At 42.7% G+C, this 17,648-nt stretch overlaps 3 protein-coding genes across 3 annotated transcripts; 1 reads left to right on the plus strand and 2 right to left on the minus strand.

Annotated features, from left to right (window-relative positions):
• On the minus strand, nt 16–7,512 carry LOC8084838 (ATP-dependent zinc metalloprotease FTSH 9, chloroplastic/mitochondrial). Its single transcript, XM_002458122.2, has 17 exons — nt 6,865–7,512; nt 5,845–5,998; nt 5,298–5,390; nt 5,077–5,165; nt 4,486–4,609; nt 4,170–4,289; nt 4,002–4,052; nt 3,798–3,859; nt 3,138–3,195; nt 2,499–2,624; nt 2,330–2,410; nt 2,086–2,215; nt 1,662–1,810; nt 1,249–1,530; nt 1,088–1,177; nt 757–810; nt 16–646 (listed from the first exon to the last, which is right to left on the minus strand). Exons 1-17 carry the CDS (start codon nt 7,398–7,400, stop codon nt 506–508), a joined length of 2,340 nt encoding a protein of 779 aa, XP_002458167.2. The 5' UTR covers nt 7,401–7,512; the 3' UTR covers nt 16–505.
• LOC8054393 (pentatricopeptide repeat-containing protein At4g21065) lies at nt 9,586–12,388 on the minus strand. The gene is made up of 2 exons (XM_002458123.2): nt 11,992–12,388; nt 9,586–11,888 (listed from the first exon to the last, which is right to left on the minus strand). The coding sequence occupies exons 1-2, from the start codon at nt 12,369–12,371 to the stop codon at nt 10,184–10,186; spliced, it is 2,085 nt and encodes a 694-aa protein (XP_002458168.1). The 5' UTR covers nt 12,372–12,388; the 3' UTR covers nt 9,586–10,183.
• Nucleotides 14,524–17,453, plus strand: LOC8054394 (probable polygalacturonase). Its single transcript, XM_002455920.2, has 5 exons — nt 14,524–15,024; nt 15,465–15,585; nt 15,746–15,920; nt 16,488–16,558; nt 16,653–17,453. The coding sequence occupies exons 1-5, from the start codon at nt 14,683–14,685 to the stop codon at nt 17,285–17,287; spliced, it is 1,344 nt and encodes a 447-aa protein (XP_002455965.1). The 5' UTR covers nt 14,524–14,682; the 3' UTR covers nt 17,288–17,453.

Raw genomic sequence — 17,648 nt, forward strand, 5'->3', positions numbered from 1 at the left:
CAAAATACCATCAAGTAGATGTTAGCAATACGAATACATTGAACGTATATCGTTTGACAATAACAAACAGTGCTTGTTTAACAAAAAAAAGGGTTATATGTACGATTTCCTTACAACAAATGTCGATAAAAAAAGCGAAAAGACTAGCCAGAAACCTAGCATTCAGAACATGCAATGCTACACCTATATCTATCCTAACTAAACCAGAGTATGGAGGGTTTTGCAACCCAGAGCCTTGCCGGGCACCATGGCAGTCTTCCATCCCAAGAATTATCAATGAGCAGGCATCATCTTTTGCAACACCAATCTTCTCATTTTCTGATGTATTGGCAGCTCGTCAAAAGGAAATGGTGCCAAGATGAAAAATGCACCATAGGTGTTGCGCCCTATTTTACAGAAGGGGGCATCTGAAGGAACTTCCATGGCTCATCTAGGCACCACTTACTGTACACGGATTTACAATTCACAGTTGGCAAATGCTGTCTTGATGCAACAAAAGAATCTTTTAAGTGAGAGCAAACTCCTCGTCTTGGAAGGAAAACTGGGGTTCTTCTTGGTAGGGGTGAACTACTTTGTTGATCTCATCTGCTGTAAGTGTTTCACGCTCCAGCAGCGCATTTGCCAAAGCATGTAATTGCTTCTCATGCTGAAAACGAAGTTTGGAAAATGTATCAGCATTAAGTGCACTAAAAGAATTCTGGTGCTACGTGAAGGTGATCATTCTAGAGCAGAGCCCATCACAGTTCTGAGATAAACCTTCTTAAGCAATCGCTTGACCCGCCCATAAGCTTCTCTTAGGAGCTTCACCACCTGCAAGACCATCTAATCAGGAAATGCAACAGGAAATTTGAACTACTTCATTAAGGTCATTAATGCAGACAACCTCTTGGCATTGATCAAGAGGCTAGTTAATGCAGATGTCACGGATCACTAGTTTGCACCAGTGATATACTTGAGAATGGAAGGAGCATACAACATGAGCTAGCATTTGCCCAAAAATATAGGCAGAGCTCCCTAAATGTTTAGCGAAATGAAATAGTAAAGCTGAAATGTTATCAGAATATTTAAGCAGCCTATGAAAAAGTACCTCGGCATCTATCCTTGATTGCATCTCTACACTTGGTCGCTCTTTCACATGCACAGGACCGATAGCTTCACTCATCCCACAGTTTGATACCTGTAGAGTCATAGTTAGATAAGCCATTTATAACTAATACAAAAATATTTCCCAACAGATAAGGTAATCACCATGTACTGTGCAAGCTCTGTTGCAGTGTGAAGGTCATTTCTCGCCCCAGTTGTAACATTGTCTTCCCCAAAGATCAGCTCTTCAGCAACCCTCCCACCCATGCAAACATCAAGACGTGCAAGGAGTTGTTTCTTGCTAATAGAAGTCTCATCCTGTGAGGGGAGTTGTGTGACCATTCCGAGGGCAGACCCACGAGGAAGGATAGTTGCCTTGTGTATGGGGTGAGCACCCTGGGTGTTGAGCGCAACAATAGCATGTCCACTTTCATGGTACGCAGTAAGCTAATGAACACAAAGAAAAGAAATTAATAACATATTGGAATCCGCTGTTTCTCCATTCTATACCTTTTGGAAACCTTATGGACTACTAGTTCCTTTTTAGTTGCTAAAAAAGAAAGTTAACAAGAACATGCCTTTCTCGATTCATCAGATATGAACATTGATTTCCTCTCAGTTCCCATGATAATACGATCTTTGGCAAACTCCAACTGCATAGCAGTCAACTTGTCAGCACCTTCGACTGCAGCCTTTATCGCTGCAATGTTTACAAGGTTGGCTAGGTCTAACAGAAACAAACAAAGAGATGTCAGAATATGAATATCAGTGTAAAATCTAAAACATTATACTCAAGGCATGTTTAACATCTTTTTCTTAAAATGAAAAATGTGTAATATTGTATTCATATTCAAAGTGAACTCGTAAATGACAAAGGGAAAACAGGAAGATGCAGCTGACAATGAAAAGAATAAAACAATCCTTTTAAATCTCTCATGGCACTTATAAATGAATCGTGACATGCTACTTCCTCAGTAATGGAACAAAGGAAAATGTGCATACCAGCCCCATTAAAGCCAGGTGTACTACGGGCAATTGCATTGATATCTACATCATTTGCCACTGGCTTATCTTGCAAATAGAGCTCCAGAATCTCTTGGCGACCCCGCACATCTGGACTTGGGACAACAATCTAGTGAAGAAAGCTCGACAGAATTAATCAAACTTTTTTTCCACTGCACTGGATAGAACTTTTAGGTGATAACACTTCATCAAGATCAGGAAAATATATGCTCAGGTGACTTACATGCCTATCAAATCTACCAGGTCTTGTGAGTGCAGGATCAAGAATGTCCGGCAAGTTTGTTGCAGCCATCACAATTATTCCCTGTAAGATAAAAGATCAATTGGAAGCAAGAGTAAGAATAAGTTCTGAGTAACAATGCTCTATTCAATCACGTGATCTCTAGCAATACCTCATTTTGTTCAAACCCGTCCATCTCAACAAGAAGTTGATGCAATGTCTTCTTTGTGTGCCCTTCCCACTGTTTTCTAGTTGAACCCACAGCATCTATTTCATCAATGAAGACAATGCATGGCGCCTGTAAAGAGAAGAAAATGTTAAAGCTGGCTAAAGCGGCATTCTCCTCTCTTCAAGTATATAGGGCTCTTTGACGAGATCAGTCTCCAATATATAACTTTGACCTTTAGTTTTCATTGTATTTTGTCAGTAAAACACATAAAAATATTGCACTTCAGAATAACTTCTCATAACATATATAATGATAAGATTATTCATGTCACTAAATCAACTATATATAGCATGACCAGTAAGGTCCTAAATAAGATATGTTTCTGGATGAAACTATTACTTTTGCAAAGGCAGCAAAAAAGAATCAATATTTACCCTTGTATGGAAAGAAATCAATTGACTCATCATCTTAATCTAAAACAATGCAGTAATAGTATATCCTCTACTGCATACTCAAATAATATAGGGTAGTCAAAGAAAGAGTTACTGAAAGCTTGGCAAGACAGCTAGCTCTGGTTTACATAGAAAATGTTAAAGGAGCTAAGCTCAGAAAAACACAAGTTAAGAGCACAAGGGTAAATACCTTCTTCTTTGCAGCTTGAAACAATGACCTCACTCTCCGAGCACCAACACCAACAAACCTGAGAAGAGATGAAATCATAGTTAAATAAAAAAAAAAATTTAGCAGGGTAGAATAAATATTAATAGTGGGTTAAATTCCAGATGTTACAGACTTAAGTTTGTCATGAATGCTAAGATGTTACCATTCTAGTAACTTTTTGATTGTGTTAAAGAATATAATAACCAGAAGAATACCCCGCTATGTTGCTGCGGGACTTTCATAAAAATAAACATGTCGCATGTATTAGTTAAATCTACATATTTTTACATCTATTAAAATTGAGCAAGGCAATGAAAGAATACAATAATAAAACTAAGAAAATTAGATCAATTTATAAGATGATGGAATGGCAAAACAAATAGCAATATATACAGCTTGCATTAAAAGGTTGGAAGTTAGGGGGATGACATGGCTATTAGTGGGAGATGATGTGGATGGCTTGCATGTTGATATAGAATTTGTAGTGGAGATTAGCTTTATAATAGATATAGATTCAAATTGCATACATCTACCATGGATTATTTTCTGAACAAGTATAGACAATTGCAACTTGGTAGATTAAGGTTACAGAACAATACAAGAAAATCATAATGCATGATAACACCTTACAAGAAACCTTACATTTCCTCAAATTCAGAACCTGCTCGGTAAAAGAATGGTACGCCAGCTTCTCCAGCAATGGCCTGCAGCAAGAAGTAAGCTCATGTAACGTATGTTTTTCCAAGACAACAGCAGTAGCACGAAAACTATAGGTATAAACAAAAAGATTAATGCAATGTGCAAGAAGTAAAATAGCTAAGTGGTGAGCGCTCCAAACAAGTTCACCTTTGCTAGTAGAGTCTTCCCAGTTCCTGGAGCACCAGTCAAAAGTATGCCCTGCAAAACAGCAAGGTTAACAACAGCTCAATCATCCAATAGAAACGTCAGATATATAGAACTCACAGAGCAAGGTGACGACAAATTGTTACATGCAGGATGGCATAGAGTGATTACCTTAGGTAGCTTTCCACCAAGGCGAGTGAACTTTGAAGGGTTTTTGAGATACTCAACTACCTCCTCAAGTTCCTTTTTTGCATCATCACAACCTTTGACATCTTTAAATGTCTTGACATTCTGTAACAGCATAGAAGGATCATTTGAATATGTATTTGTTTTATACTGAGAAAGCACATTACAAACAAACGACCACAATGAAGACAGTATGGTGCGAAAGAAAAACACTAATACAGTTTTATGTATTAAGTATTAACCCAAAGCAGACCAAGATACTCTTCTTGTATAAAATATTTTATGAAGCGTAATCAGATACCTTCTCTGGCATGATATCCTTATTCATCTCTTTTGGAGAATACGATGAGCTAGAACCAACACCAGATGCCCCAATTCCACCTAAGCTCCCAATATACTTTTGAAGTGCAGCAGCACCCATCACCCTGGAACAAAACATTATGCAGTGAGCATCAACAAAGTAAAGTTAAACATATAAATAGTTTGGCCCAAGCAATTAACAGATTCAGAGAATTATCCATTTGAATAAAAAGGTGTTTACCAATTATCCTTTCTCCAAAGCAAATAGACAAAGTTTTTTTCCTTTATTCATCACATTCTGTAGGAAGCACCTATGGTCACTAGAAGTCTGGGTACTACAGAAATAATTATGTGCCTAATTTAAAGCACAAGATAGCAGGAACATGGGAATTCTGTTTAATTTGCATTGCATCATAAAATTGAAAAAATAGTAGAATCATGCTGGTTAGTTCAAGCAAAATGTTTCAGTTACTTGACCATTAAGCCAAGTAGGCACTGGACAAAAAAGGTTTGTACGAACACTATGGTGTAAAAGGTAACTATGAATTAAAAAAAGACACTACTAATGAGAATGATGGAAGGTGTAGCATACCACATTACACCGACAGCAATTGTAAACAAGACCGTTGAGAAGATTTCTTGAGCAAAACGTGTTGATCTACCTGTAGATTTGGGGTCAACCTAACGATGCAACAAAATCTATCAAAACATGATTTAAGAATTAAGATCCCGGGATAAAATTTGGCCCCTGGACTAACAAAATGGTCATGAATAATAAATCAGTAGCATTCCTCCAAGATCTGGTAGACTTACCATTACAACATGTAAAGGTTGCTTTTCTGATATCCCAGGGTTCATGAAAGGTTTGTCCTCATTCCCAGATACACGTTGCTTCAACTCTTGCAACTACTGACATAAATGCATATTACAGAGAGTGAAGTGGTTACAAGTAGCCAACATGGTGACTGATACAGAGTAGAAGTAAACACAAAATGGCAGAAAGCATAGTGGAATAAAATGCATAAAGTGTGAAGTTATAAGCTTTGAGATTTTGCAGGATGACAGCAATGTTTATCTATATGAAGAACCAAACAGGCTTTACTTGAAAAAGAAGTGCTTCAACAAATGGCATAATTGCTTGAACGTCCCTAAAAACATGGATATACATTGAAGAATACAGTACTAGAGCATGGATCTTATGTCATTGTGTGGCATGAATGATAGATGGATTTGGAAAACTGAATATCAATTAAGTTACCAAATGTGGTACAGTTTTATTTCCCTGAAGCTACATTGACAGAATAAGGCAGTGCATAAAATTTCATCACCTATGTACTACAGAGTTGCAAAATGAACTTACCAGGGCTGGCAGACTTGCAGACCTCCCAGATTGTTCGTCTGGAAGGTAGTCAGCTATACTGTTAGTGAGAATAAGAGCCCGCAGGTACTCTGCGGCCCCCCTGCTATCCACAGCATGGCTTCGCTGCTCAAACCTTTTAATGACATCTTCAGGGCTGCCATATTTTCAGTGCACATCGAAACAGGAAATTCAAATAGGTGAACATACCATTCTTTAGTTTCTAATTTGGAGAAGATTTGATGCAATGGTCAGTACAAACAAAGCCAACAAAAGAAAACTTTCTTCATTGTCATAGGATTTCAAAGGGTTAATTGTACCAAAAGATGGCAGAGAAAAGGACTCCGATGCTTATGTCAACAATACAACCACTACTAATGATAGTGCAGGTACTAGGACTCAACTATAAGAGTATTTTGATATATAAGTTCCATATCATTCATATTTGTGTTTTCTCCTGTCAATGATCCAGCAGTATACGAACCGTCTACCACTCCTCACGTTGCTTCTTATTAATTTTGGTGAGGCAAATCAACATAGAGGTATATCTAGGGTGCAGAATCCACTCGACATCGCAAAAGTTGGGAACTCATAGCCACAAATTTCTCAAGAACATTGGTACAATTGGTCCTTAGGTCAGTCTCAGTAGAAGTTTCATCTGAGTTTCATTCACATTAAATAGTCTGCCACATAAGCATTTTGGATGACATGACACTGTATTTAAGAAGAGAGAGAAGAAATGGGTTTCATCTAGATGAAACTCTTTTAGCACGATTACCAACTCTCTATGAGTCTTAAAATTAAATGCCTATGAAACATGGAATGAAACTCTCCATTGACAGTCGGTGTTTCATCCAAGTTTCATTTCATTTCACATGGCATGACAACCTTGGAATTAAAGCTATAAAAATCTCCACTAAGAATGGCCTTAGGTAAGTCAAACCATCGAAACCGTATAAATCACCACGCAATCCAACTCGGCCGGAACCACATTCGCCCAATTGTCAAAGTAAAACAACGCACCTGAACTTGTTGAGCTCGTGGAGGAGCGCGCTCTGCTTGGCGGCGTCGTTGGGGTTGGCGTCCGCCTCGTCGATCAGCTGCTGCAGCCGGCGGTCGGGCCTCCAGAAGGGCCACCAGCTCATCCAGTCCCTCGACGCCAGCCAGTCGACGAACCTCCTGAACGCGGCCACCACCGCGGCCGCGACCGCCACGGCCCAGGCCCTAGCCTTGTCCACCAGGTCCTCCAGCTGCCCCTTCCCGCTCATCGCGGCGGGCTGCGCCGCCACCGTCGTGGAATCCGCCTCCGCCTCCGGCTCGGGCTCAGCCTCCGCCGCCGCGGCGGCCGAGGACGCAGCCGCGGGCGGCTCGGGGGCGTCGGGCTCCGGCGCGCCGGGGACCAATGCGCGGAGGCGGAGCGGGGCACGGCGGGGCGCGTGGGCGCCGCGGGGGAAAGAGGCTGAGGCTGAGGCGGAGGCGGAGGGGAGCGAAAGCCGGCGGCGCGGGGGCAGTGGGGAGGGGAGCGGGCGGAGGAGGAGGGAGGCTTGGAGCGCGCTCATGGCGGCTGAGGCGGGCGGCGCCGGCGAGGTGGGAGGCGCGTGACTTGGAGAGAGGGGCTTCCCCCTATTTCTTCTTTTTTCCCCTTTTCTACGCTGGAGAGGTGGTGGGTCTTGGCTTGGTTTTAGTGGACACGAGAAGTAGCCTTATCGCGAAGCGAGACCGCGACTCCGCGAGCGCGGCTGCGCACGGCACGGTGATGGAAGGAAGCCAAGGCGGGGGGCGACGACGCGGCGGCGCTCGCGATCGGGAGGATTCACTCAGACCGTTGGTAGCGGGAGCGGTGATGGGGACGGACGGCTCTCGAGTGCGATGACGACTTTGATCACTCGACTCGCCTGGTCGGTGTTGGAGCTGGGCCTGGGTCCTTATTGCTCAGTGACAGCAGGCACTGGCACTCCCGGCTCAAGCAAGGGACCCGATTCTCCGACACATGAGCGCGGGGAGAAGGTACAGACACGAAGAATGGAATAGACTGGGGGAGATCCATGGCAGGTTTCACGTGCCAAGTGATCCATGGACCAGGGTCCTTTTATTCATTCAAGCCTCGCTCACATCATGAACGTTTTGCGCTTAAGCCTTGTTATTAAGATCTAAGGACTTTCGTTTGTATTAGGTAATTATTATTTAATCATGAATTAACTAGGCTCAAAAAATTCATCTCGCAAATTATAAGCAAACTGTGCAATTAGTTATTTTTTATCTATATTTAATGTTCTATGTATTTGCTGCAAGATTTGATATGACGGGAAATTTTGAAAAGTTTTAAGTGTAACTAAACAAGACCTTATCCTTATTTCATGCAATGTGCAAACTTTTTCGACTCCAGTTAGAGCCATATTATTATTAGAGCACCGAGTAGATGGCTATTGTTGCGAAGATGATGCAAGATCGAAAGGGGTTTTGTGCTTATCCTTGTGATCTCATACAATGTGCAATATTTTAAAAAAAATCAGTCAGAGCTAATATTGTTAGATCATGGGACAGATGGTCATTGCTACGGAGATCAACATATATCTGCATTAACTAAACTAAACTAAACTAAACTAAATCGGCACCGATATTATTTTGACATAAATTCCGCCAACCAAAGAATCGACAATGTAGATTGTTTAGTTGAAATCGACACTGTAGCAATTTCGTTTGTATTTGACAAATATTGTCCAATCATGGACTAACTAGGCTCAAAAGATTTGTCTCGTCAATTCCGATCAAACTGTGCAATTAGTTTTTATTTTCGTCTATATTTAATACTCCATATATGCGTCTAAAGATTTGATGTGACGGGAAATCTAAAATTTTTTACAAAATTTTTTAGGAACTAAACAAGGCCCTAGAAAGAAGGATCTACCTTACAAAACAAAAGTTTGAAGAGAACAAAACAAAACATCACCCTATTCGCTTAAACTTATCGGCTATACTTTTTCAGCCACGGAACAATATTTTTCTTATTTCATTTGCATTTAGTGCGTCTCCAGCAACTAGCACAAATCGCTAGTGATGTTTTTCGTATGTGCAACTAGTACAAATCTTAGCAATATTGCTAATTTCACCCTAAGGCCTTGTTTAGTTCCCACCAACAACCAAAAACTTTTCAAAATTCCACATCACATCAAATCTTACAGCACATGCATAAAGCATTAAATATAGATGAAAACAAAAACTAATTGCAAAGTTTGCATTTAAATCGCGAGACAAATCTTTTAAGCCTAGTTACTTTATGATTAGATAACGTTTGTCAAATAAAAATGAAATCTAAAAAATTTTCACAACTAAACAAGGCCTAAAAGCAAGAATTTTCATCCATATAATACCAAAAAAATATCAGATTAACAAGTGAAATGACTTTTTTGGTGCCTTCAAAAAATAAATAAATTATCCACGTTACTACAACATAATAACATCTAGCCAATGGAAAATACTGGAATCAAGGCAGATACCCAAAAACGACTAGTTCCTCTAACCAAACCTGGCATCCCAATTTTTGACTTTTAGGCCTGTTTACTGGTCGGCAATAGTTATATAGCCTTTGAGTGCCGAGTAACTGACTAGTTGTTTGAGTTGTCAGTTAAAACAAAAGCATTTTCAAGTGAACATCCTCTCAATGCAATTGAACTCCGTTTGCTGTATACGCCACTTCCATTGGCCTGAGCAAAGGAAACAGGAGCCAACCATTTCCCATGAGTATAATCTACAGATCAAAGCTTATATATTGACTTTGGAAAAGCGTGTTGTACACTTCGAGTCATTCTTGTCTTCTTTTTTTTCTTTTTTTTTTCTTGTCCTGCCTATTTCACGTCCCTACTATTTGTTATAGCAAACTACCAGCAAGAAACAAACTTGTTCAAAGCTAACAGTCGGCTGCTGCTTTGCCTTCTGTATTTTCCAACAAGGACTCCTGTCAAAGCAGTTTAGAAGTCAGCTGCTGCTTTTCTGTTTTCACAATCTCATTTTGGTATGAGTGATGGTGTAACATTTGAATCAGGATTTCTCACAAAAGAATATTGAAATTAGGCCGTGAAATCTGTATATTCTTTTTACACAATGCTGAGTCTGATGATCTTTTCGTGATGTGGCATCAACTTAGACATCTGATGAGCCCAACAACATACCTCTATTGGCTCCTACACCTTAGCCCTTCTAATCTGGGCAGCAGCTAAACTTTTAGCTTGTGCAACCTTGTCATTCAATAAGATTCGCGTGCCTGCTTGCAATAGACATGGTGTTGAGATGTCAGCTAGATGGCTAGATTTTTAAGACAAGGTGTGGAAATCTAGTACATCCCTCAGTCAGTATATGTCAAATCGACATCTATTTTAGGTTCATATCCTTCATCCATCAACTGCTGAGTTAACCCACCTAGTACTCGGTATATCTGGTGGCTTTGTGTGTGAAGCTTGTCAGCAGTAAGGAATCTGTGGACCTCACTATCTCCAACCTCAATCCAACTATAACCTGGGCACTTCTTAATGCCCTTATCTCTCATAGCAGTTCGAAGTTGTGAAACATCATTCCATCTCATGGATTTTGCGTAGATGTCTTTTAGCAACATCCAGTATCCAGAATGCTGAGGGTCCAGCTCAATGAGCTTCTTCGCAGCAATTTCTGCTAGGCCTATATTTCCGTGTATCCTGCAACTGCTAAGTAAGGCACCCCACACACAAGCATTTGGAACTACCGGCATTCCTCTGATGAATTCATAAGCCTGTTTGAGCTGACCTGCTCTGCCAAAACAGTCAATGATGCAGGCATAGTGAGCCTCATCAGCGGTAATATTGTAGTCTCTGCGCATTCCCTCAAAATAATGCAGTGCTTCGTCTACTAAGCCTGCATGGCTGCACGCCGCCAGCACAGAAATAAAAGTGACTCTAGTAGGTTTGTAGCCTTGATCTTGCATCTGATGGAAAAGCCTGATTGCTTGTTGAGGAAAACCACTGTAGCCATAGCACGAAATGATGATATTCCACGAAATTGTATCCTTCCTATCAGTCTCATCAAATATATTTTGAGCTTCATCAATGAAACCACACTTTCCATAAGCATCCATGAGAGAATTCATATCATCAACATAGGAATGACAAAGGCCCATTCTTATCATTTGCCCATGCAATGCCATTACTGTCCTATGATTGCAGGTGAAGCTGCAGGCATTAAGCACTGATGTAAATGTATAGTCATCTGGCCTGGTATCATTACGTTGCATTTCACGGAACAGCTCAAATGAAAGATCAAAATCATGGACTGCGGCATAACTTGAAATCATAGTATTCCACGACACAACATCCTTATTATCCAATCCTTGGAAAATCTTGTATGCCAGGCATATCTTGTCCCTTTTTGCATACATTGCCATCAAGGCATTGCAGACCGAGGTGTCACACTCAAAACCATGGCGATACGCATAAGCATGGATCTCTAAGCCTCTCTTTGTTGCCAGATTGACCTCAGGGAGGACCAGCGTAAGCGAAACCGATGGCAGATGCCGAGCTTCATAACCACAGCCAAATGCCATTTCTCGGAAAACACCTAAGGCTTGATTCCTCTGCCCCGTATCAAGAAATCCCGATATCATCAGGTTGCCCAGGAAGCAGGTAGTTATCCTGACATCACGAAACACACGGCCTGCGTACTGAACAAAGGAGCTGCACATGTATCCTGCGGCCAGGGATTCCTGGAGTCGATCCAAATCCACAGGCCCAAGCCCCACAACCTCAGCGTTGCGCAGCACAAATGCGTGCAGCTCTCGGAGCACGTCCACCCCGCGCAACACCGAAATCACATGGAGGACGGTGTTAAACGTGGCCACATTAGGCACAACTCCCCCAATCGAAACCATTTTGCCTAGCAGCTCGATGGCGAGCTCTCCGTTCCCGGCACGGACGCACCCAGCGATGACGGCGTTCCAGGTGGACGCACCAATGGGGATGCCGGATTCCTCCATTGCCACCATCAGCTCGAACGCCTCATCCAAGAATCCGTCCTGCGCGTACCTACCATAGGTAGGAAGATGCAAAAAACACAGGGCAAATGGTCAGTCAAAGTCTCAGACAAAGATTGCAACTTTGAGAAAGCTCATGGGGAAGTTCTGGCTACCGTAGGATCATGGTGTTCCAGGGGACAGGGCAGGTGGACTTGGGGATCCTGTCGAAGAGGAGGCGGGTGCGGTGCAGCGGGCCGAGGGTGGAGTAGAGGTGGAGGAGTGCGGAGGCCGAGAAGGGGTCGGCAAGGAGGCGGGTCTTAACGAGGAAGGCGTGGAGCTGCAGGCCGAGCCGCGGGAGGCGGAGGTCGGCGGCGGCGCGGAGGGTGCGGGGGAGGACGGAAGGGGAGGAGGTCGTGAGGCGGCCGGAGGAGAGAAAGTTGGAGAGGGTGGCGAGGGCAGCATCGGCAGTTGGCAGGCGGAGATGGCCGGCTTTGGGCGGTGGAGTGCTCTGGTGAGGATGGGGAGAGGTGGTGGTAACCGGGAAAGTAGCCATGGAGGCGGCCGTTTACGCTGCCTGAGTTCCAGATAATGGGTGTTTTCCAAAAAAAAAAAAACAGATAATGGGTACAACAAAGGACTCGTTTACTTACGAAAAGTTCTATAAAAATTTTCAGATTACCCGCCTCATCAAATCTTGTGACACATGCATGGAGCACTAAATATAGATAAAAAAATAGCTAATTACATAGTTTGTCTGTAATTTGCGAGACAAATCTTTTGAGTCTAGTTAGTTTATAAAAGAATGTAATTCTCGCTATTAGATAAGTCAATCAATTTAAACTTTGACTAAAATTATACAAAAACATACTAACATACAAAATAAACACCCTTAAATTAGTTATATAATATATTTTTATAATAAATTAATTTAAAGACATAAATGTTAATAATATTTACTATAAACCTGCTTAAAATGAACTATTTTGATTGGCATGGATCCTATAATTACGTTCTTTTATGATGGACGAAGGTAGTAAACAATCAGCTAAGGCCTTGTTTAGTTCACCCAAAAAAACAAAAAAAAAACTTTTTAAGATTTTTCATTACATCGAATCTTGCGACACATATATAAAGCATTAAATATAGATGAAAACAAAAACTAATTGCACAGTTTGTCTATAAAATCACGAGATGAATCTTTTAAGTCTAGTTACTTCGTGATTAGACAATATTTTGTCAAATAAAAATAAAAGTGCTACATTATCAAAATCTAAAAACTTTTTGTACCTAAACAAGGCCTAAATTTTACTCATTCGTCCATAAATAAATGCACATTTTATTTTTCGAGGAGTCAATTTTTTTAAGTTTAACAAAATATATGTACAAAGTATACTAATATTTATTATATTGATATGTGCCATTAAATTGAACATAAAATATACTTTTATAATATAATTATTTGTAAATATAAATATTAATATTATTTAATATATTTTTAGTTAAATTTAAAAATAAATTAATTCTTCAGAAAATGAGACGTATATTTATTTATTTAAAAATAAATTAATTCTTTAGAAAACGATATGTGTATTTATTTATTATGGATGGATGGAGTAGTCAGCGATTCAAATAGGCCCAAAGAACATTTGTGTTTATAAAAGGGAAAAGAAAAGGAAGGACCAAGGCCTTGTTTAGTTCAGAAAACTTTTTGGTTTTCGGAACTGTAGTATTTTCGTTTTTATTTGACAAACATTGTCTAATCATGAAGTAACTAGGGTTAAAAGATTTATCTCGTGATTTACAGGTAAACTGTGTAACTAGTTTTTATTTTTGTTTATATTTAGTGCTTCATGCATATACCACAGGATTCGAAGTGACGGAGAATCTTAAAAAGTTTTTAGATTTTGGGGTGAACTAAACAAGGCGCAAGCAGGGTGCATGCAGCTCGAGCAAATGTGACTGGTGGCCCCAGCGGCGGGCTGACCCACCTGACCACCACCAACATGCGCCTTGAAAGCAACCCGCACGCCTGTCGGTGATCGCAGTCGGCGCTGCGGTGTCAGTGCGTCACTACTTTCCACACGCACTCCTCCCCGTACGCATCAGCTCTCTCGTGAATCGTGATCACGTCTGTTGCTCTGTGCCCTTGCCCCCGCCGGGCGCCGGGGCCAGGGGCCACCGCGAGCCAAAGAAGCAAGGCATGTTCTCTCGTAACAATACGGCAAGAAGCAAGCCATCAAGCTCGGAAGTCGGAACACAGATGACAGACCGCGCTAATTACGGCCTTGTTTAGTTCACCTAAAAACTAATTTTTTTTTTCAAAATTCCCTATTATATCCCATCTTACGACACATACACGAAGCATTAAATATATACGAAAATAAAAATTAATTACACAGTTTGACCGTAAATCGTGAGATAAATCTTTTGACCCTAGTCAGTCTATATTTGGACAATATTTACCACAAACAAACGAATGTGCTACAGTAGCGAAATCCAAAAAAAATTCATATTAAAAAAGGCCTTATTCGTTTCGTTTGACTGAAAGTTATGACAAAAATATTAACAAGCAGGGTAAAGAAAATCCTCCCTGCCCGCCGTGCTTTTGTACTCTTCTGATTCTCCTTGGCTGGCGAGCGGTTGCCGTACTAAGTATAAACGGCAACCACGTCACTCCCGATCAACGGTAAGCTAATCTCCCGTCCCATGTAAAGCAGCTCGCTGTAGCCTTTTGTTTGTTCTTTTGTTGCCTTCCTTTTCCTTTTCTCCGCACTCATCACTTGTTGCGGGCTCGCCGCCGGTGCCCCGGGACACCCACCCAGGACTCTCCACAAGGATCCGGCGTGCGCGGAGGGCACCGTGCAATGGCGCGGCGGTGCCCGTGCAGGCTGCTGCTAGCCGTCGTCGTGCTCGTGCTCGTGTCCGCTGCAGCGCAGGCGCAGGCGCAGGAGACGTGCTCGGGGGCCGTGCCGGCGCCGCCGCGGCGCGGGGCGCGGGTGTCCGTGGCCAGCTTCGGCGGCGCGGGCGACGGGCGGACGCTCAACACGGCGGCGTTCGCGCGCGCCGTCGCCACCATCGAGCGCCGCGCCGTGCCCGGCGGGGCGGAGCTCTACGTGCCGCCAGGGGTGTGGCTCACGGGGCCCTTCAACCTTACCTCGCGCATGACGCTCTTCCTCGCGCGCGGCGCCGTCGTCCGCGCCACGCAGGTCGGTCAGCCGCCCAGCAAGCGAGCCTCATGCTATCTCTCTCCCTCCCTCCCGCGCGCCCGCCCGCCCGCCCGCCATTGCTCTAGCGCTTCTGCCCCGAGTCATGGCGTTCTCGTCTAGTCGTCTTCGATCGATCTTTGTACAAACAGTTACTTTTACTAGAACAACTGGATCCGTATTTGAGGTTTCCTCTTTTGGAGATCTCGAGATGCGATCGAATTAAGAACGACCCTAGCGATTTCCCGGAGTGGGATTAGAATGCATGGATCTAATATTGGTGATATGCCGTCGTTAATGCTCTTCCATTAACTTATTAAAATCTATCTTCCGTTCATTTTTTTTTGTTTAATATTTTGGAATTATGTGCGGTAAAAGGGTATTGAGAATACAGTTACCCAGATTTTTATATGAAACATTTGATTTGCGCTCTCTTGGTGCAGGACACATCAAGCTGGCCTCTGATCGAACCACTGCCCTCATATGGGAGAGGACGAGAGCTGCCCGGCGGAAGATACATCAGTTTAATCCATGGCAGTGGGCTTCAGGATGTTGTCATCACAGGTTCTTGCTTTGCGGCTACCCTAAGTTCTCATATTAAACTGCTACAGGGGAAAAAATCTCTGTTTGTGCCACACAATGGAATTCCTTCATATAAAATAAAGTCTTCAGTTAAGTTATTGATGGTGATGATAGTTTGTGATGGAAACTGCAATGTGTTCAGGTGAGAATGGAACTATTGATGGTCAAGGCACCCCATGGTGGGATATGTGGAAGAAGGGCACACTGCTCTACACAAGGCCTCACCTTCTTGAGCTGATGAGCTCTTCTCATATCATCGTCTCCAATGTTGTCTTTCAGGATTCACCATTCTGGAACATTCATCCTGTTTATTGCAGGTGAGCAGCACGATTCTGTTTACATACTTCTGACCAGAATCTCAACGTGTTCCTTATTCCTTATGCGTGTTTACAAAGAGGAAACCGCTGGACTACTCACGAACTAAACACAAGCAGAGATGATGCGCTGTCATCTTTCTGCCATTTTTTCCAGTCCAGATCCTTAGGCCTGGTTTAGATCAAAAAGTTTTTGGATTTTGAAACTGTTACACTTTCGTTTGTATTTGGGCATATACTAGTTGTTTTGATGCCATATGCAGTAGCATTGAGTAGATGGGTGCAACTTGTACCCTCATTCATTTGCACCATCATAGATTGCACAAGAACTCCAGGCTGGGTGTCCTATCGTGTCATCATAAGAGTACAAAAACTGTTAGGAGCAACCAGTGAACCATAACGAAGTACAGAAATTTCCAGATGATATACCAATAAAGCCAGCATATTGATGTCGATTCAACTTTGTTTTCTTGCAACTGTTTCTAGCAAATGCGTACTTGTGGTCCAAAATCTGCTTTTATTGCTGTCCCAGCTGAGAAATAAATGCCGGATAATCTTTCCTGTGTGCAGCAATGTTGTGATCAGAAATGTGACTATCCTAGCTCCACATGACTCCCCCAACACGGATGGAATTGATCCAGGTACAGATATTTATTCCCTCCCGGTCAAGATACAGATGCACGAATGTACTCTGTTCTCGATCTTAAAGCTGGAGCTGTGGTCCAAAATCTGTAGATTCCAGCAGCAACATCTGCATTGAGGATTGCTACATTTCGACGGGTGACGATGCCATTGCCATCAAGAGTGGCTGGGATGAGTATGGAATCGCTTATGGCCGCCCCAGCTCCGACATCACCGTCCGCCGGATCACAGGCTCCTCCCCTTTTGCCGGCTTCGCTGTTGGAAGCGAAACATCAGGTGGCGTGGAGAACGTCCTTGCAGAGCACCTGAACTTCTTCAGCTCAGGGTTCGGGATCCACATCAAGACCAACACCGGCAGGGGAGGCTTCATCCGGAACGTCACTGTCTCCGACGTGACCCTGGATAACGTCCGCTACGGCCTGCGGATCGTCGGCGATGTTGGCAACCACCCCGACGAGCGCTACAACCGGAGCGCGCTCCCAATCGTTGACGCCCTGACGATAAAGAATGTCCAGGGCCAGAACATCAAGGAGGCTGGGCTGATCAAGGGCATTGCCAACTCGGCCTTCTCCCGGATCTGCCTGTCGAACGTCAAGCTCACTGGAGGTGCGCCTGTCCAGCCGTGGAAGTGCGAGGCTGTCAGCGGTGGCGCTCTCGACGTGCAGCCGTCGCCGTGCACAGAACTGACTTCCACGTCCGGGACGAGCTTCTGTACAAATTCACTCTAGATGGCAGCTAGCTACTACTGTGCGTCTGTATCTACGAGTATGTACACATGTGTTTTAAAGCTTGGGCAACCCAACCATTTATCTTCCCAAAAAATTAAGATGATTTCACTAATTAAATTGAACCTTTCTATACGAAGAGAATGGTTCTTGATTCCCATAAGACTAAGGCCTTGTTTAGTTCCCAAAAAATTTTGCAAAACTTTTCAGATTTCCCGTCACATCGAATCTTTAGACGTATGCATGGAGTATTAAATATAGACGAAAATAAAAACTAATTGCACAGTTTGGTCGAAATTGACGATACGAATCTTTTGAGCCTAGTTAGTCCATGACTGAACAATATTTATCAAATACAAACGAA

Source organism: Sorghum bicolor, chromosome 3, assembly GCF_000003195.3.
Source record: "Sorghum bicolor cultivar BTx623 chromosome 3, Sorghum_bicolor_NCBIv3, whole genome shotgun sequence".
NCBI lineage: Eukaryota > Viridiplantae > Streptophyta > Magnoliopsida > Poales > Poaceae > Sorghum > Sorghum bicolor.